The sequence below is a fragment of the Stegodyphus dumicola genome, chromosome 5, assembly GCF_044657685.1.
Source record: "Stegodyphus dumicola isolate Sdum_Otavi_A_Nest chromosome 5, ASM4465768v1".
Lineage (NCBI taxonomy): Eukaryota > Metazoa > Arthropoda > Arachnida > Araneae > Eresidae > Stegodyphus > Stegodyphus dumicola.
The window spans coordinates 146,475,634-146,500,119 of NC_140772.1; the positions used below are offsets into that span (position 1 = coordinate 146,475,634).

At 34.9% G+C, this 24,486-nt stretch overlaps 1 protein-coding gene across 7 annotated transcripts in view; it reads left to right on the plus strand.

Moving 5' to 3' along the window:
- Window positions 1-24,486, plus strand: part of LOC118204247 (serine/threonine-protein phosphatase 6 regulatory subunit 3-like) — a 135,954-nt gene that overhangs the window by 98,708 nt on the left and 12,760 nt on the right. For 5 of the 7 annotated variants that reach the window (XM_085817157.1, XM_085817152.1, XM_085817153.1 and 2 more), the window contains 4 exons: window positions 11,767-11,852; window positions 12,259-12,351; window positions 15,296-15,393; window positions 15,478-15,541. In XM_085817157.1, coding sequence (XP_085673283.1) covers window positions 11,767-11,852; window positions 12,259-12,351; window positions 15,296-15,393; window positions 15,478-15,541 — 341 coding nt within the window. Of the gene's footprint in view, window positions 1-11,766; window positions 11,853-12,258; window positions 12,352-15,295; window positions 15,394-15,477; window positions 15,542-16,183; window positions 16,326-24,486 lie in introns of those variants that run through there. The other 2 variants (XM_085817158.1, XM_085817156.1) reach the window with 2 other exon arrangements.

Below are 24,486 nucleotides of genomic sequence, written 5' to 3' on the forward strand. Positions count from 1 at the left end.
TTAAAAATCATTGTACACAAGAAACCAGATTACCTTTTGCAAAGAAAAATTTTTAGGCATCGAAGAAGTTGGTACAGGAGAAATAAGTCTACATGAAGTAGTAAAAAACTTTCTTTAATTGGGGGACAAGGACTCGGAAAATGCAACTGTTCAAAGAAGTATAATAAGATGTATTTGTGCAGATCAGTCCATAACAGTCAACCTTGTTGTAACAGGTAGTAAGAAGTATTAGATGTATTAAAGAAAAATGCAATATGTTTTTCTTTTATTTTTTAAATTTCATAATTTTTAATAATTTCTTTTCTGAGCTATCAATTTAATTTTGTTAACTATTGCCAAATATTTTTTTTTTTAGTTATTGAGAGAATTGTGCATTAATTCAGCTTTTTCATATGGGATCTTATTTATGAAATCGCATAAATATTCCATTTTTTTATTTTTATTTCTTGTAACTCTTTGAAAAATTATTGTAAGACAGTTTCATCGACATAATCTTAAATCACATCATCATCGACATAATCCTAAGTTTGATCACTTTCGCAATTTATATTATCAATTAAAAACTTAAAGTGTGTTTTAACTTTTTTGGGGAATGCACTGTATACACTATATCTGCAGATGAAAAATCCTATCCTAAGTAATCCCTTGTTTTGGGCTTATACGGGAAGGTGTTGGTTAACTCCTACGCAAAGGCTTGATAAAAGTCCAAAAGGGAATTATTATTCATATTAAAGCATACTCTGGACTTTTACCAAGCCACTTGGTAAAAGCTAAATTTGACTGATAAAAACCTAGGATTTACTAGACTTTCAGCTTTTATAATAACATATACAGTCAAGTCTTTAATTCAGACTCGTCGGGACTTCGGCGATTCCGGATTATCGGTTTCTCCAGATTATAGGTTATCAGTTTAAATCTGGTAAAATGGCATGCAGAAATTATAAAGTTAAAAATATGAAACGGTAATTTATGAAATAAAGAGCAATTATGATCTAAAGGGTATCAAAATTAACAAAAAAAAAAAAGCTTAATATCTATTTGTTTACTTTATTAAACATTTCTTTCAACCTGCGCATGCATAAAGCATACATTGCACATAGTTGAAATTGGAAAATTGCAACCAGAAAACTATTTGATGTGTATTCGTGATATTTATAATGACGAGGAATTTGATTTAAATCATATCAAAGACGGAGTACATCGAGATGAAATACTACATTTTGTAATAAATTATAAGCCGAATAAAATAAAAACATCTGCCCTAAAGATAAGGATAGTGCTGACAGATCAACTCCCAGTTCATTGCATGCCACGACATCCCCCCCTGCAGAGCAGCATGAAATTGATAAATGGATTTCAGAATGGTTAGAGAAACAAAGGATATCCCTTTATCCATTTTTTGCAGCAATTCCACTTTTTGTTTGATGGACATCGTGTAAGGATCTTAAGTTTTACTAACGTTTATTTTATTTTAAATCTTTACTATCACTTCTTATTTTCTACTTCCGGCCAGAATTATAAGCGTGAAGGAGTTTATGCAAAGTTGTCTGGCGAACGCCAAGTATTTAAGTGTGGCCTTTTTGCCAAGCAGAAGAGAGGAAGCAGTGAGTTCGAAGCAGGCCGCTTACCTTAGAAGTTACGCAGTTGCTATTTGCCTTCCAGGCCAGAGGTTTTAATCCTCTTGATAAATTAAACGTATTGTAGTGTTCACAGTCTCTGTGCTACATACGCTTCCTGTTATTATAAGGCCAATCTTATTCTAAAGTTAAATTAGAGTTTAGTTTTATTTTGATATCTTTTACGTTAGACCCCGAGTGGAGGGTCATTGTATTCCGAAGTACGGAAGTCATTGTATATAAAGAAAAATAAAGGGTTTTGTATACCCTTCGTCTGTATCCTGTCTACTTACTACAATTAGTGGACATAGCTTTAGTAAGCTCTCTGTTCTAGTCAGGTCATTGTATGTTTCCGAAGAAGGTAAGAAGAAACATTGAACCTGATAGTGGCGCCCAACGAAGAATAACCATGGCCGAGTTTCAGGAAGAACCTGTGCTGCCTGCAGAAACGGCTCAGAATCCAGAAATGCCAGCTGCCGCCCTGGAAGGATTTGGGTACATCGTCCAGACCATGCGCGCTTCGATGAAACCAGAAGCAACGTTTAATGGAAACTCACAGGTAACCAGTTTTTTGGAAAAATTGGATGACCACTTCATGCTCTACCCCGTGCACGAGTTTCAAAAAGTTACCTTAGCTACCAGCGCTTTGAGGGGCCAAGCGCTTAATTGGTTCAAATGTATAGGCAGAAGTCTCTTGGGTCAAGCAGGAAGTCCCACCTATACTTACGAAAATTTCAAGACTGCCCTACTAAAAGCCTTCCCTGTTGTAAGGGATCGTGCGAAATTAGAAACAGAACTTTTCAGTATATATCAACAAAGAATGGAAAACTTCTCGAGCTTTATTTTAAGAAAAATTCACGTTTTCAAGCTCTTGTATGGAAACCGTCCGGATCCTGAAATAATTCAAGTGATTTTGCCGAGGTTACTACCCCAAGTGCAAGACTTTATTGAATTACGAAATCCGACTACACTGGAAAAGTTATTTGAGCTAGCAATGCAGTTTGAAAGTAGAAGAATGGCGGACGTCGAAAGAAGACGCCAATATCAACAGCGAAACCAATTTGGTACGCCAAGACTACAGCAAACTCAAGCACATGGCTACGGAGAAAAAGCGAATCAGTGGGCAAGGAAACCCGAGCATTCAAAAACAGCCGGCGAACGTCGACAGTTCAATAGCAACCCAGGAAAAAAGTCTCAAGGCCAGTGGAGAAAGAAGGAAAGCACCGAAAGGAAAAATAATTTAAACTAAAACGGATTTCTGCTGACGAGAGGGTGCGGAAATCCGAAGGCCACGAAAACCCCTCTTCCTACAAGTTAAATACAGTAATGGTGAAAAATTTAACTCTTCCGAAGATTGATGTCTTGGTAAATAATATCCCGGCCACCGCACTCCTGGATACCGGCGCGCAGTGTTCCTGTGTGGCAGAAGTCTTTTTTAGAAAGTATTTTCGCAAATACCGCATATATAATGCGGATAATACAACAGTATTAGCGGCGCAAGGAGAACAATGTAAGTGCGTAGGTAAAGTACCTTTGTACATCCGTATCAAGGACGAACAAGTAAAGGTGATGTTTTTTATAGTAAAGAATTTGCAAGCAAATTTAATCCTAGGAATAGACTTTCTTTCAGACGCACAAGCTACACTGGATTTTAATGCAGCGTCCCTTAAGCTGACGATGAAACCAGTGCGTGTAGAAAAGGTTGAACCGCCAAGGTTAAATCTTGACCACCTGCCTAATGACGAGCAAGATAGAATCCGACAAGTGGTAAGTGAATTTGCTTCCTTATTTAGTGATATTCCAGGATTTACTCAGGTTACTAACCATAGTATTGACACCGGAGATGCATTGCCGGTTCGTCAAAAACCATACCGGTATGATAAGAATAAGGAAAAAATTATAGAATGGCATATTACCGATATGCTACGTAAAAAGATCATAACGCCTATCTCAAGTAGTTATGCTAGTCCGGTGGTTTTATGTAAGAAAAATAATGATTATCCTTTGGAGCATCCAAAAAGGTGGAGATTCGCTATTGATTACCGTAAATTAAATTCCATAACGAAACATCCGGTATATCCGTTACCGATCATAGAAGAAATTTTAAGGAACATAAAATCAACCAAATTTATGACGACTTTAGACTTAACGAATGGTTATTTTCAAATAGGGGTCAGGCCTGAGGACGTGCCTAAGACTGCTTTTATAACCAAGTCTGGCACTTATGCATTTTTGCGAATGCCGTTTGGCCTTTCAGGCGCCCCAGCAACATTTCAGCGATGCATGGACATTGTGTTAAGACCTGTTCTTGGAAAGTCCACATTTATCTATTTAGATGATATCATTATTACTAGTGGTAATCTCGACCAACATATACAGGATTTAAGACAGGTGTTTTCTTTATTAAATGAGGCCGGTCTAAAAGTTAATGTCGAAAAGTGCAAATTTGCAGCCCCTGAATTAAAATATTTAGGTTACAAAATATCTCAAAAAGGGATCGAGACAGATGAATCAAAAATAATCGCTGTACAAAAGTATTCGACTCCAAACACGGCAAAGAAGCTCTCTTCTTTTCTAGGACTTTGTTCATATTATAGGTCCTTTATAAAAGATTTTGCGGCTATCGCTGAGCCATTGTTAAAATTAAGAAGGAAAAAGGCAAGATTCTCGTGGACTGCCGAAGCCAATAGTGCTTTCGAAAAATTAAAACAAGCATTAACGCAAGCCCCTGTGTTGAAATTTCCTGAAAAGGATGAAAATTTAGAAATTTCAGCGGATGCTTCGGATTATGCGGTAGGAGCGGTACTTTCGCAAAATCAGCAGCCCGTGGCATTTTTTAGCCGAACTTTAAATCAAACACAAAGAAACTATTCCGCGACCGAGAGAGAGGCACTTGCAGTTCTGTTAGCAGTGCAAAAGTTCCGAGTCTATTTTGGAAAGGCGCCGATAACAGTATATTCTGATCATGCAGCGGTAACTAGATTGTACTCAGTGAAAAATTTATCCCCAAGGTTAATAAGATGGGCACTCAAGCTGCAAGAATATAATCTGGTAATCAAGCATACCCCCGGAAAGGAAAATATCGTAGCAGATGCCCTATCACGAATTAAATTAGACAAACAGGGTAATACCGTAAAAGTTGCAATGCTGACAGCGTGTACAATAAATTCCCGAGAAACTGTAATAACCGAACTGGGTAAGGATCCTGAGTTTGGAAGTATTTATGAGTATTTGAAGGATCCTGAAAATTTTAGCCACCAAGATTTTGTGGCGATAAGAAATAGGGCGGCCCATTACGAACTAATAGATGGTCTATTATTCTACACAAAAACTACGAATTCCAACAACGAATTTCGACCTGTTATCCCAGCTAGTCTTAGATTAAATATCCTGCAAGAGCTCCATGACAGCCCTTTATCTTCTCATGCTGGTATTCGAAAAACTATCCAACGCGTACGCGAGGCAGTCTACTTTCCTGAACTGCAAAAGTTAACAAGGGCGTATGTCCAGTCCTGCCCAACATGTCAAGCCGTTAATTATATTAATTTCCGCCCGGCCGGGTTTCTAAATAGTATTAAATCCGAATTTCCAAATGAAATAATCGGCATCGATTTATTGGGCCCTTTCCCAAAAAGTCAGTTAAATAAAAATCGCTATCTCCTTGTTATGGTTGATCATTTTAGTAAATGGACCGAAATTGTTCCCTTAAAACGAGCCTCCGCGAAATTAGTTACTGATTCTATTTTAAATAAATATATTTTAAAATACAGGGCGCCCCTAAAAGTTATATCGGATAATGGTCCTCAATTTGTAAGTAATATATTTGAAGACGTGTCAAAAACTGGGCATACGTCATTTAAAAATGGTCCCGTATCGGCCACAATCAAATATAGCGGAACGGGTCAACAGAAATATAGTGAAAATTATCCGTAGTTATGTTAAAAATTTTCATAAAAGCTGGGATAACTATGTCAATGAATTTGCTTTCGCCCTTAGGACCGCAAAACATGATACAACAGGCAAAACTCCTGCTGAGTTATTTCTAGGCAGAAAGGTTATAACACCGTTAGATAAACTATTTTATGTGCAACAAAGAGCCCCAGAACTTAAAATGGGTGATATAGAAAAACTAATAAAAGAAGCAAAAAAGAATACGGAAGTAGCACAAAGAAAACAGAAGTTATACTATGATCTGAAACGACGGGGAGTAACTTATAAAGTAGGGGATGAAGTTTTAAAAATTAAGCATTCACTTTCTTCAGCACCAGAAGATAAAACTGCCAAATTTTTTCCACGCTTTGAAGGACCATATGTTATAGAAAAAATAACTCACGCTGTTGTAGTGTTAAAGGCAAGAAATGGTGAAACCTGTTCCGCAAATATGGATCAAATTAAACCCTACTTCGATCGTAATAAAATGAAAATCTTTTCAGATCTTTTGCAGGATCCGGTACGGCAGACACCGCAGGTACAAGTTCCAGAGGTGGGAAAACGACAAGTACAAGGGCAAGCCAATGAGAGACAGAAGCAAGTGAAAAGAAAATTGCCCCGCGGAAAAACTGAAGGTAAAAAGAAAAAGAAGCCGTTCCGCCATCCAGAAAACAGAGTTCACGAACATCCCCAGAATGAAGAAGGGAGAAGGACGACGTATGTGGAAAGGACCGGGAGAAAGGACGGCAACTATAACCCGGCTGTGAAACGGAAGATTGACTCATCCGACAGAACTCTCCGCAGCAAAAGTCGCCGAACTGCGGAAGGGCCATCAGCGGCAGAGGAAAAAGTACAAGAAAAATTTGAACGGCCAACAACGAGGTCCAAGCAGGATCACGACAGAAGTTTCCCGGTTCCACCAAGACCAGCTGCCTTCAAACGGCCAAGACCACAAGCAGAGGACAGAAGAAAGATGTTCAAGGGTGGCCGTAGTGGTGAAAAACGGAAGCTTCCAGAGGAAAGCACTGAAGGGCGAGCCTGTACAAGAAGGAGGATCAACCAAGCTACTATCAGCTATACCTTTAAAGACTGGGCCCAGAAAAGGATGTCTGAATATTACAAAGATAAGTAAAATTTTATGTTACTTTACAAACTTAAGTTAATCTTTCATTCTTACTGCAAGTGGCAGATTTCAAGAAGTTTTACCTCATGCGAGGTCTACCTTTATCGCCAAAAGGGCGAGAAATGAGTTGTGACCGATTTTCTTATTATGTTTTTCAATTACTCGCGCGTAAAACTAAAGTTGATGTATAATAGCGTTGTGTAAAGACTTAAATATTGTAAAAAGTTATTGTATAAATTTTATTTAAAACATTCTAGCAAGAAAGAAGTTTTAGTCTGAAAGACTTTTTGAAATGTAGTATTATTTCAATGTAGAAAGAATTGGCACTTGCTTTGAAAAGAATAGAAGTTAACAATGTACTACTAATGTATGTTTTCAAATGTGTAAAATTAACGGCATGTTGATATGTTCTTGTATACATGTGAACTGTTATTTTGAATGTTAAGAAATACCGTGATATGGTAAAAGTGAAAGTAATGTTAAAAATTTGTTATTCGTGTGACTGTAAAGATTAAATCATGACGAATATATGTTAAAGGTTGAATGATGTAGTTAGGCTCTCTGACGCTACACTTTAGAGTTAGCCACTTTCAGAATAGTACCTCAGGGTCTAGAGTTGAAATTAGGGTGTGTTAAGAGGTCTCGTATGTTGAATTTTAACACGTTAGTGTTTTGATTGTAGGAGGAAGTGTGGCACACGTAGACAGAAACACATTCGTGGTTGGTGTTCTTTTACAACACATGTCAGAGAGCACGGGGAGAGATAATTAAAATAGTCATGAATGAAATAAGAATGTTAAGAAATGTATATTCTATATGTTATTTGCAATCTCATTCTGTAACATTTTATTAAACTAGTCTCTGGAAGGAACCAGAATTGAATAAAGCTCCTGTTTAGATGCAGTACAGATGAAAAAGAAAAAAAAGATTGTTGTATATCCCGGGAGCTGCTATTGTAACAAATTTCTTTCTTTTAAATTTTCTAGTTTCTAGCTAAGTTATGATTGTAAAAGGTTGGCCTCGCGTTAGTTTTTAGAGTTAAAAGTTTTCAACAAGGTCGTTTTAGACCTCAGTTTCAAACAAATTAACTCTGGCGGGAAGTATGTAAGGATCTTAAGTTTTACTAACGTTTATTTTATTTTAAATCTTTACTATCACTTCTTATTTTCTATTTCCGGCCAGAATTATAAGCGTGAAGGAGTTTATGCAAAGTTGTCTGGCGAACGCCAAGTATTTAAGTGTGGCCTTTTTGCCAAGCAGAAGAGAGGAAGCAGTGAGTTCGAAGCAGGCCGCTTACCTTAGATGTTACGCAGTTGCTATTTGCCTTCCAGGCCAGAGGTTTTAATCCTCTTGATAAATTAAACGTATTGTAGTGTTCACAGTCTCTGTGCTACATATGCTTCCTGTTATTATAAGGCCAATCTTATTCTAAAGTTAAATTAGAGTTTAGTTTTATTTTGATATCTTTTACGTTAGACCCCGAGTGGAGGGTCATTGTATTCCGAAGTACGGAAGTCATTGTATATAAAGAAAAATAAAGGGTTTTGTATACCCTTCTTCTGTATCCTGTCTACTTACTACAATTAGTGAACATAGCTTTAGTAAGCTCTCTGTTCTAGTCAGGTCATTGTATGTTTCCGAAGAAGGTAAGAAGAAACATTGAACCTGATAATCGAAACAGGCTTTCGCTTTGTAGATTCTTTGGCAGCTCCAGAATAGCAAATTCTTTTTGACATAATCGAAAGTTCAAGCTTACTTTTATAAAATTGCTCTAACAGTCAGCAAAAAATAATAAGCCGGATCCAATTCGAAGATTAATGATGAATCACAAATAAATCACAAAATGATAAAACTTAAAATATGTAATGTAGCTAAAAGGAGTTATATTTTAGGACTGGAATATAACAGTGAATCTCTTAACATAAAAAATATGTTTAACAGCTTTCTATGAAAAAGCAAATGTATGAACTAAGAAATATTGGGTACATGATTTCGTTAAGTTATAAGCACCGACAGTGGTAAAAAACTAAGTCTTCAACCTAATAATCACATCAAAATGGAGATCACAAAATTAGAAATTTATCCTGAATGAGCAACAACTTTGTATAAAGCCTTTGTTAATTTAAATTTTTATTCATAAAAATTTATAATTTAACATATTTTGTAAGAAGCGCTTACTAACCGTTTACTTGAAAATTGAAGTTTCCTTTAAAAAAAGCATTTGACGTTTATTACAGTCCTTGTTCCATCACGAAATCATATTCTGTTTGCCTAACTGCTAGGTAGTAAAATGTGTTTCTTATCATTGGCAGTTCAACAAAAAATGAATATTAATTAGTTTATTACTTCGTAATCTTTGTCTTTTAAAAATAATAGGCGAACTGGAAAGTAACTTCGCTTTCTTACATTAAATTCAAGCTAATACATTTTTATTAAGTTTTTATTTTTAATCAATAATATAATCGCCCTCATTATCAACAACCTTTTGCTATCTAATGTGCACATTTTCAATCCCGAACCGATAAAAATCAATTGGTTTATGAGTAAAATATCTCGAGAGGACATTTTGGACATCATCCAAATTTTCATATTTTTTTGCCACTAAAAAAATGTAGGGATCCGAATAAATGGAAATCCAATGCTGCAATATTGGCCGAGTATGGCAGTGCCTCCCACCCAAATTCAATAATTTTTCCCAGTGTTTATCTTGCACAGTGCGGTCTTGCATTGTCGTGTTGCAGAATGACGCCTTTTCTGTTGCCAATTGATATTTTTCGATTAGATTGGTTCACTCCGTCCAATTGTTCACAATAAAGGTCTGCATTAACAGTTTGTCCAGGTTTCAGCAATTCAAAATGAACAATTCCGCGAATACTCCATCAAACACCCAGAAGCGCTTTTTCGGGATGGAAACCCTTTGTAACCCGTATTAAAACTGCCTTTTGAGTTTTGGATTATCATATAGGACTTATTTTTTTGTCTTCACTAATCAAACAATCAAAAAACGGTTCTGTATTGTGCCGTTAAAGCAATACGTTGCATGTGATTAATAGGTTGGTTTTGTTCTTTTCGGACAGATTATGGGGGACTGAAACACCTGCTTTGCTTATTTTCCCATTCTGCTTTAAATGTTCTTGGGTTGTCGACCAAGGTTGGTTAAGAGTGTTTGACATGGATGTGCTTCCACTTCTGCCCTTACCATGTTGTTGTCGACATGTGCAGAAACGACATTACTTTCCGATCTCCCTATTACATATTCACGTAACACTTGAGGAAAAACTGAAAAGCCTAAATAACCAGCCTGTTCGCCAAAAACCCAATTTGGAATGAAATGCCAGTATTCAGTGGCCAGCCAGTCACTCCACACCACCAAATGAGCTGATGTACCGTCTGGGAGACTTTCAGCTTTTACATCTCATTTAGTGGGAAAATTTATTGAAAAAATTTCTACAAGTACGAAATTTTGATATAGTATACAATACAGATGTTATAGAGGACAAAATTTAAAATGAAGACTGTGGTAAATCTCGAAGCACAGAGAAGTATCACTTTCTAACTCTTTAGAAAATGAATCATCACCCTCATCTGTGTTAGTAAATAGTTCATTAACAATACAAGGGTATTCTTCCTCTGATAAATAGCACCTTCCCACCATAATAGACTGGAGGTGATGGCCGTAAAAGGTTGAGAGACGCTGGTCTATGCTATATAAACAATCCATCAGAAGGTAAGATGGCTGTTAAAAATTTCTAATATTCTCAAATTGCTGGGACAAATGAAAAAAAAGGCATGTTAGAGTTATGAGAAAACAGTTTAAAATGAGTTATTGCACAAAAAGCCACCTGAAGATGAAAAAGGGTGATAGAATTCAGGGAGAAAAGAACAAAACTGAAATATATTGGCTGGAAAATTCATAGAAAATGTTGATAGTTAACATTTTTTTTCAGAAACAGCCCTAAGGGTTTTAAGAAAAAATGGCCAGGTAGTATTACTGGAGTGTATATAAAATAAAGATAAATAAATATTTGTTAAAACTAAGTTTAATACATGAGGAAATGTAAATGCGTAAAACTCTGCCTTGACAATTTTTTATTAAAATTGTTATTATTTATCCGGTTTTAATTGAGCATAATTATATACTTGAAATAAGTACAAGCTGTATTCATCATTTTTAAGAAAGCCATGTCCCAGTTGATATCAGTATAGCTTTTTTTGTTGTAATATTCAATTTGTTTTCACCCGCATCATGAAAATTCTGTTCCTTTTAAAAGAATGTTAATTAAAGCTAATTTTATTCATTTCATTTATAATGGCATCGCAAAGGGAGAAAATTTTCTAATGTAATTGTTGTGCTGTAGTTTGTATGGTGATTAGCTGTCAGGTTGCTGTGTCTTTTTGCTCAAGAAAGCACAGATGCATGTAGTTGTCTATTACCCTGTCTTGTGAATGTAATATAAGTTGCATATTTATTCGTATACCCTTTTAAAGACCAGTTAACTGGCCAGTTTACGGCAACCTAATTACTATATTTACCTTTGATTTAAAATTATATTGATAATTAACTTAGTAACAAAACTTATCATTGGATTATTTTAAAGTGAAGGAACACATTCAACATTCTAGTTTGGACCCATTCTTAATTTTAATAAACGTAAATTTAACAATTTTGGAAACTGTAGTATGTAACCTATGTGTGCCTACGAATAAGTGCAACAAAATTTTAAAGTTTATATTAGGCTTGTAGTTGCTGCAGTTTAAATGGTCACTACTGTTTGAAAGTAAACTAAAAGAATTTAAGTCTTAAAATGCCAGTTTGTGATTTTTAAGTAAATGCTCATACTGGAACTGTTTCACTTTTATCTTTTCGGCTTTTAACACCTGTGTTGTAGGATTTAATTGGTTGAAGCTGCTGCATTTTGAAAATTTTGCTCCTTTGTATAACTGCTACAAAAGCCAAAAGTAGTAGTTTTTTTTTTTTTTTTTTGGCAATCTTATTTTAAATATTTTTTTTTTAGTCTAATGTTCTCCCCTTTCCACTAAAAAGTATGCAATGTATGTAGTATGTATGATATAATTAAATGGATCAAATTTTTACAGATATATCAGAAGAGCACTCTAAGAAATGGGAGGAATTTGTAAATGATAAATTAGCTGAGATAAATAAAAGAAATACAACTTATGTGGTATGCATTCTCTGTTTAATTCTTGATTTAGTATGCATCAGTCTTATTCTTCATGGTGTTTTATAAATAAGGAGCAGTTTTTATGCCCACAAAATTATTATTGCTTGCTGTATAATTTTTATCATAGTTGTAAGACATGGCAATCTTACAACTGAATGCAATTTGTTCCTTCTTTGTGAAACACCTTCTATTATTTATGTTTATTTATTTATTTATTTTATTATTATCATTTTTTTTTTGGCTTACAGATATTTTAATACTTAGTATAATAGTGTATTCACATTTATTAGCCACTGATATTTTTCTTTGCTTTAATAAATTTTGTTAATGTGAATATGGCATCAAACTAGAGATAAATTAGTTTTTGGAATGAATTCCCTCGTTAATAGTTCTTAAAAATATTTAGGTCAGTGGGCCACCTGTACCACCATCCTCCACAGATGAAGATTCTGTTGATTTCAGGGACATTCCATTTGGAAAAGAGTCATCTGTTCATCTTGTAAGTTATTAGACGAGTAAATTTAAGGGCAGTCAATAAAATGAAGCAGAAGTCTGTTGTAGAAATCCTGTGGGATAGGCAGTAATAGTGATTGTAAGAAAAGTAGTCTCAACTTCTAAACAAATCATGAATGTGTACATGTGATGCTAGGGGGGGGGCAGTTGTCACATCATGGAATTGAATAAAGGAGCTAACTCACTGCATGCACTATACAAGTAATACTTTTATATGTGAACTGAAAAATGGATTCGTTGAAAGATGGAACAGTAAGCTGTAATGTGATATCTGATGGTGGAAACGCTGGTTGTTAATTTGTGAATTTCATTATGCCATGTTCACTCTGCTAGCAGATAGAGTGTAGAAATTCACAGGAAAATTACAAGAGTATTTCTATCATCAAATACTGCATCAAATACTTTCCTATCTAAATCTCTCATCAAATACTTTCCTTTACATATCCATACCTGAAATCTTATCAGCAAGTTTTGCTAAGATGGCACATCCAATTTTTGATCATGCAATGAGTTGTTTCTTTCTTCTCCATTTGAGTGCATTCATCATTTTCTGTACAGCTGTTGCTATGTTCCTGGGTTAAGTTATTTGATATTAGCCAGGCTTTGCAACCCATATGGAGAGTAAATGCAGTTTTCTTGTAGATCGTTTGATAACGTAGGCTTTTTGCATATGCTTCCTGTCTCATAAGGTGAGTTACAGTTAATATATGGAACGTAAAAAATTTGTATCCTCCCCAGAACTGAGCTCCAAGTGTATTTGGTTTAAATATGTGATATTCAGCATTTTTTGACAGCTGTGAAATGTTCTATTAACAATGTCATGAAACTTTTTGTTACAGCTTCTGTATTTCTGTAATCATTTGTATTTTAGCTTCCATTGCTTTATAAGAATGATATCCTTGTGTGATATGTTTGAATTATTCTTCTAAAAAGTGTGTCAGCACAATCTTAATTTTAAAAATTTAATTTACTAGTTATTTAAAAATGTTTTGTGTACTTATGGATTAGCACAACCACCTAACAAGAAAGCTCGACATTTTTAGAAGCCAAACTCTGACAACCATAAGTATAACAGTGTTAAGCTGTATTGCCATTTTCATATGCATTAATTCTAGTTTCCAGCTGTTTTTAGAGATAAATCATGATATTTTTTCTTTTAAATGTAATTTTAAAATATGCTGTCTTGTGTCTTAAACTCTGTTTTTAAATATTGCATCTGTAACAGAAGAAACAGCAGTTAAATTCCCACAGGAACATGTGGTCAGTGATCAGTGCAGCCATTTGTTGTGATCACAGCCCATATATGTAAGCCTCCTTTTCTGTAATGATCTCTTTTGACTATGTTTGGCACCCAATAGCATGTCCCTGGCTCTCACTGTATTTAGTGCTCTTCTGGAATCATTCTGCATGTTAAATCAATACTGATTCATAAAGAGTACGTGGCCCCCTCTACTACGGTGTCCAACTGTAGCATTCACCAGCATAATTCAACCGTGCTCTGACATGTAATGGGCAAAAATCGCAGGTCGTCAAGCATACAGTCCACCTTCATGCAGTTGATGTGACACAGTTTGCCAGAATATGGCCTGTCTTGGAGTAGCAGAGGGATTTGATGCCAGCTGTCATGATAGTAGTTATCTACAGCATCTTGTCTCCAGGAAGTGATCATCTGCCGTTGTAATTCTTCAGCTTCCAGAATCATTTCTTTTACAGGCATTTTGATCCCTTTGGCAGCTATTCCATAGCCTACTATCATGCACATTCAGCTCTCTTGAACAGCAGATTGTCTTGCACAAGCTTGCAATATCCTGATGGCCCTCCAATGCATTTCATTGTGCAAATGATGTCTTCTGCTTATGCTTTCCACTTTGGCTGTCTGAGATTATATGGAACTATCGCTGCTTGCAAACTTTCATAGGTCCGGTTTGCCCCTTTTATAATAGGGTATTGTGGTGTGACTGTGAGATTGCATTTTATTGCTAATTGTCATTGCCTGTTTGTATTCAGCAATACAACTCCTACCTCCTGTGTAATTAATTCTCCTTTTTACATACGTGCCTTTTCTTTTAGCCTTTGTTGCTTATTTTTTTTATTAGCACAAATGTATTTTTATTGGACTGATATAAAGCATCATGAGGGAGCAGGTGCATGTGTAATAGCTGCCGTCATACCCACTTAATACTTCCTTTTTTTTGACAAAGCATTCTTAAATAAAAATACCCAGCCCACTCTGTGGAAAATACATGTCTGTTTTTGAACAGTTACAACTGTACTTTTTACAAATTTGTAACAGTATATTCCAAGTTAGAAAGAGAAGAGGTAGGTGAACTATATTTTAACAGCACAGAAAAACTGAGAACTGTGTAGATAATAGTATGGGTATTAGTGAAGAATAGTTCTTATTTCTGTTGCTAAATTAAGGTTTTGCTTTGCGAAATTTAGCATTATTATTGTCAAAAAGTTATTTTGCATTATGTAAATGTATGCATCAAGCATTTACATAAGAATAGTATGACAAGGATTCATTTTGAAATGACATAGTTCAGAAAAAATTGTTATAACAATGTTACTCTTTTTTTAGGATTGAAAGGGGAATTAAAAAACAGCCTTAAAGGTCTGTTGCAAATTAAAGTTACAATTTTATCTTACTTATTCTGTATCTTAATTGTATATGTGTAATAAAAACATTTAGTTGTCATTCCTTTTTTTTTTTTTTTTTTTTTTTCCTTCTAAGGAATTATCAAAGTGGTTGAGCTAAAACACAATTACCACTTTTGTGAAATTTGTGTGTCTTAAATCGAAAATTTTCATTAAATGCATTGTGGGGTGCATAGCATTAAATTAAAAATATGTATAACTCAATTTCCTTTCATTTGGTGTAATAGTAAATGTTAAAGAGAATGACTTTTTATTTATTGCATATATTTTAGGCTTTCTCAGATTATCAGATGCATGAGATGACTAGTAACTTTGTTGATCAGTTTGGTTTCAATGATGATGAATTTGGTGATGCTGATGAAAGTCTAATGTAAGTAAAACCTGTGTTTTATATGTTAAAGGATACAAAATAAGCATGTATTCAAACCTTTATATATTTTAATATTTTTTTAAGCTATGCCAGGAACACTCTAAATCCTCTGTCTCAGAACTTTCCACTTAATGAAGGAAATAGTATGGTAAGCACTTTTTCTATTTGCCTTATATTTTTTAATAAGTTTGATTGGTTATGGCAAAATATACTGTTAACGTATGCCCAAGAAGGTCTATTAATCATGGAAGGAAGAGAAAAACTGGCTCATAACAGGCAGAAAAAACAGCTCATTCGACCAGAAATCAAAATACACGTTACAACTGCTTTTACGTGACTTAATCTATTTCATCACTTTAGGTCCTTCTTATTCTGATATATAATTACTTCTGGTTAACTAAACATTTGTAAAATTTGAATTCACGTGGTGACCGTGTATGACCTTGATCTTTCCAGACACCTTGTCAAAGAATTACTTCAAGTAGGTTCACTCAGGATATAATTGTATCTGCATGTTTTTATGAGTATTTAATATTTATTCATCAGTGCTGAATAAAGTTTTGCAACAGTATTACCCCCCCTTTTTTTTTCTTTTTGTTTGCAGTCCAACTATTTTTTTTTTTACTTTTTGCATTTATTTCATGTTCAGATTTTTTTTTTTTTTACTATGTACAGTTATACATTGGTGTTAATTTATAAAACTTAGTTTTTTGAACTATTGCAATATTTTTGAGGCTTTAGCTTGCTAATTTATTGGTAGTAATATGTATTTTACTTGTACTGTCACTAGGTGAATTATTTATTGGGTACAACTAAGGAAGGAGTATGTTAACAGAAAGATTTTTCCATGTGGACAATGTACGAAATGCAGATGACAGTAATGTCTACTTACACTTGTGAACTAGTGAATAAAGGAAATGGTGAAAAATCAGTGCAATAACTTGTTCTTATACTGATTAGGTTAAATACAGAATCTAACCTTGGGATAAACTAGGTACAAATGCAGGCTATAGACCCACACATTTCTCACATCAAGAAAATTTAAAAACTAAATGTTAGAATCTAAAAGACAGAGTGGAGATATGCTTTGACTACAATTTTTGGCAATTATTATCCTGGAAGGAAAGAAAAAGTGTCAAAATTTGTTACGTATTAGTTAATAGTGCTTTTTTATTAACAATAAAATTGTGTCCTGACTTTTCTAAATTCAATTTGTATGAATAAGGATATTCAACGACCAACTTTTGGGGGGGGGGCTGAGGCTTGCTTTTAGTATTTTAAAAGTTTAGATAATGTAATTTTGAAAAATATTTATTTCAAAAACTGTTAAGATTTCTGACATTAGTGTTTCATTGGTCACAGTAATTGGTCTTTGTTTTTAAAAGACCAGTGGGCAGTTAAGCTGTTTTTAACTTATTTCTCAGAAAGATTAAGCAAAATCTGAATTTATAAATGCAAATCATATTGCAGGTGTGTGAAAACTTTACATATAGAGAAATAAGTAATATTCATAGCAAATGAATTTAGCTCAGCAAAAACTTAATTTGTGTTCTGATGATTCTTGATTTCCATTGGCCATTAGCTATTAATGTAGAGTTGGAAGGGAATTTCTGAAGCTATAAGCTGTTGTGGTGAATTGCTGTAGGAATCTGTTTCCAGTTTTCTGCAGCATGGTGAACAGTTGAATAGTAGTTTTTAAGGTATATCTCATAGGCAATTTACCAAGATAATAATTATAGTTGAAATCAAGACTTTCAGTAGATCCTTTAGGCCTCACCATCTGCATGTCTTCATGTCTTGGATACTACTGTCTGGATTTAGAACTCATGCCTACAGATATACTTATCTATAGGCATGAGTCCTAATATTACTGATTGCATCTGTCATTGAATGAAAAATTGGCAGACAGATAGTGTCATTATGAATAATGAAATTTTAAAAAAAAATATAGTGTTCCAATGCGTTTTTGAGGTTATTGTGGATATTTGTAATATATTTCAATCCCAAAATATCTACTGAAAATGTAAAGAGTTCATTCAGAGTATCATGTTTTTAAAGATGAATGGACCTGGAAATATTTTTTTTACACTTGTGAAACATAAACCAGCGAATCTCATTTGCAAGTGAAGCTATAGCAGTCTCCAAAGACTAGAACATTTCCAGTCACTTCACATGAAAGCAATAACAATTCTAATTATGAAGCAGTGTCCGAAAATGAAAGAAAGTAAACAGTATGCAGGAAGCAGCTACATGTGCAACTTATGTTGAAGCATACGGTACACTGACTACCAATAAGTATTTGGACACCTGTGATATAAAAGAAAAACTAACTTTATTCAAAATCAATAGTTGGTAGAGCCTCCACGAGAGGTAATTACAGAGTGGACCCTCCGGGGCATACTTTCCACAAGTCTTTGTATGACAGCTAGTGGTATTTTCTTCCACGGCTTGGAGAAGACATAGAAGTTCCTTCACCGATTTTGCACGGGTAGTGCACCCCTGAATTTGGCGATGCAACTTGTCCCAGAGGTTCTCAATAGGGTTCAGGTCTGGACTCTGGGCAGGCCAGTCCATTCGATGAACTCCATTGGCACCATACCAAGCCTTGGTTAACGTCGAAACATGACAACTGGCATTGTCGTCCTGAAAGTAACAGGGGTGCAACCCGTAAAACTGGTACAACGTAGGAAGCACATTGTCATCCAAAATAGTGCATTAGGCATCGGAGTTGAGCTTACCATGAATGGGGAGCAAGGGTCCCAACCCATACCAGGAGAAACACCCCCGAACCATAATTCCACCTCCGCGAACTTGACACAATGCATTCTGGCAGGAGACGTTCTCCGGGTAGACGCCAGACCCAGACCCTGCCATCCGAACGGTAAAGGGTGAACCTTGATTCGTCACTCCAAAGAACCCGTTTCCACTAATCTACGGTCCAATTTCGATGTGCTTTGCACCACATTAACCGAGCAGCACGGTTGGACTTTGTGATCAAAGGCTTATGGGCAGCAGCACGACCATGAAAAGCAGATGTGCTTCTTTACGGATGGTATTCATTGAACCAATACTCCCGGATACTTGTTGAAACTCCTCGTGGCCATTGGTTGGGTGTGGTTCTTCCAAATTTCTCTAGACAGCACTCATCGGTCTCTATCTCTCAGTTTCGTTGGTCTGCCGACTCAGGGCACATTCCGACAATCACCGCTCACCTTCCACTTCTTAATCACATGGGCCACTGTCGATTTTGGGTACTTCAGATCACTAGATATGTCCTTTAAGGATCGGTCACATTTGTGATACCTAATAATTATACCTTTCTCGAAATCAGAGAGTTCAGAACTGTGAGGCATCTTGCATGCGACTAAAGCCCATGCTGTTTCCTACACGATATATACCGGCGGAGTCCGTGATGTACCTTAGGACTGCAGATATCATCATTTGCATAGGTGTCCAAATACTTATTGGTAATCAGTGTATATCCTTATATCCTGGATATGTGTTTCAACCAAAATGATAATCATTGAGGCCAAAGGATTTGCAGAAAAATATGGGAATCAGAACTTTTCAGGGTCTGAGGGCTGGTGCTACAGGTTCATGAAAAGGCAAGGCTTATCAATGCGCACAAAAACAACTATTGCACAGAAAACGCCAGCAGATTATGAAGAAAAAATACTAGCATTTCATAGGTTTGTTATAAATGCACGCAAGAAAACTTCTTTTGAGCTCGGTCAAATAGGAGGTATGGATGAAATTCCATTCACATTTGATGTACCATCCAACAAGACTGTGAATATTAAAGTGTCTAAATCAATAACCATAAAAATCACAGGTCATGAAAAAACCCGATATATGGTAGTTCTAACATGTTGTGCTGATGGCACAAAACTACCGTCGTTTTTCATATTCAAAAGAAAGCTCATCTGAAGGAAAAACTTCCAACCGGTGCAATAGTTCATGTTTATCCGAAAGGCTCGATGGACTAAGCTGGAATGAAACTGTGATTACAGAACTTATGAGCGAGGCGACATGGTGGACTCTTAAAACCCTTAGACCTGGTTTTGTATCTGTTTAGCACCCATAGAACTGAAACCATCAAGAATAAAGCGAGCTAGCTGTCGTTCCAGGTGGACTGACTTTTAAATGTATCGGTGAATAAGCCATTTAAGGAAAAAGTGCGAGAACGATGGAACAAGTGGATAGGAGAGCCACATCACACCCTCAGGTAGAATGAAGTGGCTCTCTATTTCACAAGTGTGCGAGTGAGTAAAAAGATCTTGGGAGGACGTAAAGGCTGAAGTAATTGTTAAATCCTTTAAGAAGTGCGGGATCAGTAGTGCTCTTGACGGAACAGAAGACGACACATTATTCGAAGAAGGTGATACTAACAATGACGGAAACAGTAGTGATGACGATATTCTCGTTTTCGATGATGATGATAGTGAAAAGGATTTTTATGGTTTTGAAAGTGATTAAACTCTAATTTCATGATAGGTAACGTTTTCCTTGAATCTGTGTTTTTTGTTGTTTCTGCTTTATTTTGTATTATTTTGATTGCTTGCCATTCATTCATTCTTGAAATTTACCTATCATGTTCAAAATAGCTTGCCGTTTGTTAATTTTCCTTAATAATAATATATTTGGTAATTGCATTCAATGATTGTTTATTTAGCTTTTGCAAAACGTGAGAACTAAAAGAAACCACTTTTAAGTTATTGTGGTAACATGCTGTCGTGCATACTATTGACACTTTTTTTCCTTGTGTGTGGCCTTCTAAATAAGGGTGCGTCTTATATGCCGTCAAATACGGTAGTACACATGCAGTCATTAAAGGGAACTAAATCAGGATGTGATATTTTTCATGAACTCCTGTAAGGTCTTTCAACTTTGAAAGTACCTATAGCAAACATGTGTAATATTACAACTAATATGTGTAATATACTATTTTTTCTTGTGAACTTACAGGCAGTTTTGAGGTGTTCTTCCACCCATTCAGTCTGAATATTCTAATGTGTAGTATTACTCAAAAGTAAGGTGGCTTAATGCATGACGTGTTTTCGAGCCAGTTTGGCAGCTGAAAGATGATGTATTATTCGTCCATGAGAAGTGTATTCTGCAGAATTCAAAATTTTGGAAGATACAGCATGATTTTCGAACTTTTCGTTTTGCATGGATCTTATTTGCCATATGAAAAACTTAAATGTCATGATGCAAGGAAAATATCTGTGTATTGATGATATGTGGGTCTATCTCAATGGTTTTAAACTAGATCTGTTTGCTAGGCAGTTAGATAAGAAATATGTGAAATTTAATACTTTCAGTAAATGAAGACAAGCTTAAGGGTTATGAAGATAAACTAAGAAAAGTGCATTTTGAGTTTGAATGCAGATTTCAAGACCATTCAAACAGAATTGGGTATTTTCACCATGCCTTTCTATGGAAATTCTGAAGCAGTAAGGCCAGATTTGCAGCTTGAATTAATTGAGTTGCAATTAAATAATCATCTGAAGTTGTTTCTTAGTGTTTCGAAATTTGGGTTTTGAAATAATTACAGTCAAAAGTCGTTAATCCGGACCCGTCGGGACTTCGGCGATTCCGGATTATAGATCGTTAGTTTAAATCTTGTAAGATGGCATGCAGAAATTCTAAAATTAAAAATATGAAACCGTAATTTATGAAATAAAGAACAATTATGATCTAAAGGGTATCAAAATTTGCAAAAAGAAAAAGCTTAATATTTATTTGTTTACTTTATTAAACATTTCTTTCAATGTAAGTTGTTTAAGTTTTGCTTCGTTTCATGTGATAATACTTTCTCTTTAATTCTATTAAACAGACATAATTTCTTGTTCAGTTACAAAGTTTCGCTGTTCAAGTCGTATAATTGCTGTGTCGAGAACACCGACTAATTTGTCAATCGAAATTTTTTCGTTTTCACTAACCTCTGTCACTTTCTTTGCTATCGGAAGCGAATTATAATGACGAGGAACTTGTTTTAAATAATATCAAAGATGGAGCACATCGAGATGAAATACTAATTTGGTAAGGAATTATAAGCCAAATAAAATAAAAACATCTGCGCTGAAGATAAGGATAGTGCTGACAGATCAACTTCCAATTCATTACGCACCCGCTGCGCCGTTCCCCCCGCCGAGCAGCGTGAAATTGATAAACAGATTTCGGATTTCAAAACATACTTTCGCTTTAGATCCTGTACATATTAACAAATATATATCGGAAATTCTATTTGATATAATCGAAAGTTTAAGCTCACTTTTATAAAATTGCTCTTACAGTCTGCAAAAAATAATAAGCCGGATCCAATTCGAAAATTAAGGAACAGCGCAATCATCAACATTAACTGAAATAGATAATTAGATAATTTTAGCTTATACGTCCATTATACATAAAACGCGCACGCGTAAACGCCTATGTGCCAACGCGGCACATGCGCAGAAAGTTTTTAGTTTTGAGGTCCGGATTATAGATCATTCCGAGTTATGGGTGTCCGAATTAACAACTTTTGAGTGTATTGAAATCAAGTTTCCCAAGTTTAATTTCTTATGCCTAGAAAATTAGTGCTATGTTTGCTTCATCTTATATGTATGAAGAATTACTTTCTGCCATGAGACTTTAGAATTAAGAATTATATGAAAAATAGACGAACAGATGTGCATTTAGCATTTTCAGAATTAGTACATCACAGTTTGAACCTGAATTTAAGGATTTTTTTTTAAAATGCAGTTGCTGGGTCATTCATCCATTACTATTTGTATTGTAATATTTGTGTACTTTTTTTACAAGTTTTAGAATAAATATTGGCTTGTTATTTTTTTTCTTTTGAATTTGGGCCCACTTCCAAAGAAGTTTGTTGACTGCTCTATTGAGTACTTCTCTTTCACAAGGAGGGAATGATGTGGTCTATTAAAAGAGCTGCCCATTGTGCCACTGTGGTACAGGAGATGCTGCTTAATATGACCACAGTTAATGCCATCATTTGGGTATTATTATCAGTTTGCTAAAGTCCCACTCATATGCATATGAAGAAAACATGGAAAATACATCGCTTATTGTGATCAACTATTCGGTTGATATGATCGAACTAAACTAAACTCAGTGGCGTAACAGCCCTAGTGGGCCAAGCCTGCAGTGTCTAAAATCTACTTTCTTGACCGTACGCCCCGGGAAGCATGAGCATATGTCCTGAACAAGTGGTCAGCTTGTCGCAGGCCTCCCCAATGTTTAGTCCCCGAGTGAACTTGATACTAATTTTATCAACCCAAGTGATGGAAATCAAGGAATGAAAGGCTGAGGTGACCTTGCCCAGCCCGGGAATCGAATCCCGGACTTGTGGTGCTGCTGTGCAATGTGATAGCTACTGCGCCACTGGGCCTCGATATGATCAAACTATTCCAGAAATATTTTTTTTAAATTAAAGTTGCCAAATTAAAGATAAAGTAGCCAAGTAAAGTCAAAATAGCTTATACAGATTGTCATATGACTGGAAAATTTTGCAAAAGACAGGGTTCGTACGGTCCTTAAAAGTCCTTAAGTTTTTTGGAATCAATTTTTGGTCCTTAAAAGTTTTTAATTTCGGCCAAAATCGGCAGAAGGTCCTTAATTTTAATCATGTGAAATTTCTGTCCGTTTTTACGACTGCTATTTTTTTTAGTGTGAATTAGCATTTTGGAGGTATATTTTTGGCGATTCATTGATAAATATGGTTATCTTTTGAATGGGTTATAATTTGTTCCTATTTCTAATGTAAATGTGGGATACTCTAGTTTTTGAGCAAGAAGTGAAACATAAGCATTTAGAAATTATTTCACTTTTTCTAATGAAGAGATCTTAAACAACTTTTCTCTTTTGGAGATGTGAATTCTTTTATTGAACGGCTCTAAATTTGGCAATTTATCAACATTTTGGCAATTTTTAAGATCAATTTCTATAGTAAATTTTTAATTCCAAGACCTGGGAATTTTTCTATGATTTTTTTTCAAACATTGTAACATTAATAAATTTAATTAAAATAATGGTAATATATTGAAATTATATTTAAAAATTAACATTAAAATTAATTTTTATTTTTTGTTGTCATATTATAAAGTTCTATTTTGAACACTTATTATATCTGAAAACTTATCACTTATATTATATCACTTATTATATCTAATCACTTATTATATTTTGAATCTGAAAAATAAACAAGTTATAATGCTATAAAGCACAATTTACGAAACATTTCTTAGCAAAATCAAAATAGCTATGTAATTAATTAAAGTTATCTTCTTTTTAATTTTCCCATGATAAGAGTTTTCTCATGTTATTGTCTCAGAATATTCAGAATTCTTATGCATCAGTTTTCTCTATAAAATTAATTTTGCACATTTATCCTGTGTTTTTTTTTTTTTAAATATTTCTGGCTGTTTGCTGTTACAAAATTAGTAGGGGTAATTTTGCTTCGAGACATTAGATATTACAACTTGAAGAAGGATGCAAGTTGGAAAGTTTAGAAGGGTTTGAAAGCAAGATTTATAGACCCATGATTCTAGAAGATTCTAGAAAAATGTGACAAAATGAAAGATATCACAAAGGTATTAACATGTAATGGGTGTATTTCACAGAAGGTTTGCAATGAAGTTCTTACTTTTTGGAGAACATCTAGAAGAACAATGAAAACATAATATTTGAATGTTTTATTTCTGATACTAGAATCTTTTTCTTAACGTGTTCGTCTTCCCTTTATTTTCTCTACTGTTCACTAGATACAAGCATGAAAAATATTGAAAATGCTTCTAATAGTATCACATGGAGAGGCATTATAGAAAGGAATTTTTTTATTAATAAAGAAATTTGAAGCTGGCAGTTTTAAAAGATTAATCTAATATGTCTTAATGCATCATACACAGGTTTGACGCTAGGCATTGCCTCACCTGGTGCAGTCATGTGGAACATTAAACTTATCTCTGTAGATCCAAAATTTTTCTGACTAGTGCCTTTCAAAATTCTGCTTCCAGTGCCTGCTCTAAATTCTAAAAGTTTTGCCATGTCTAGATTTTTTGCTCGGTGTGTCACTAAATTCTAAAATTCTGC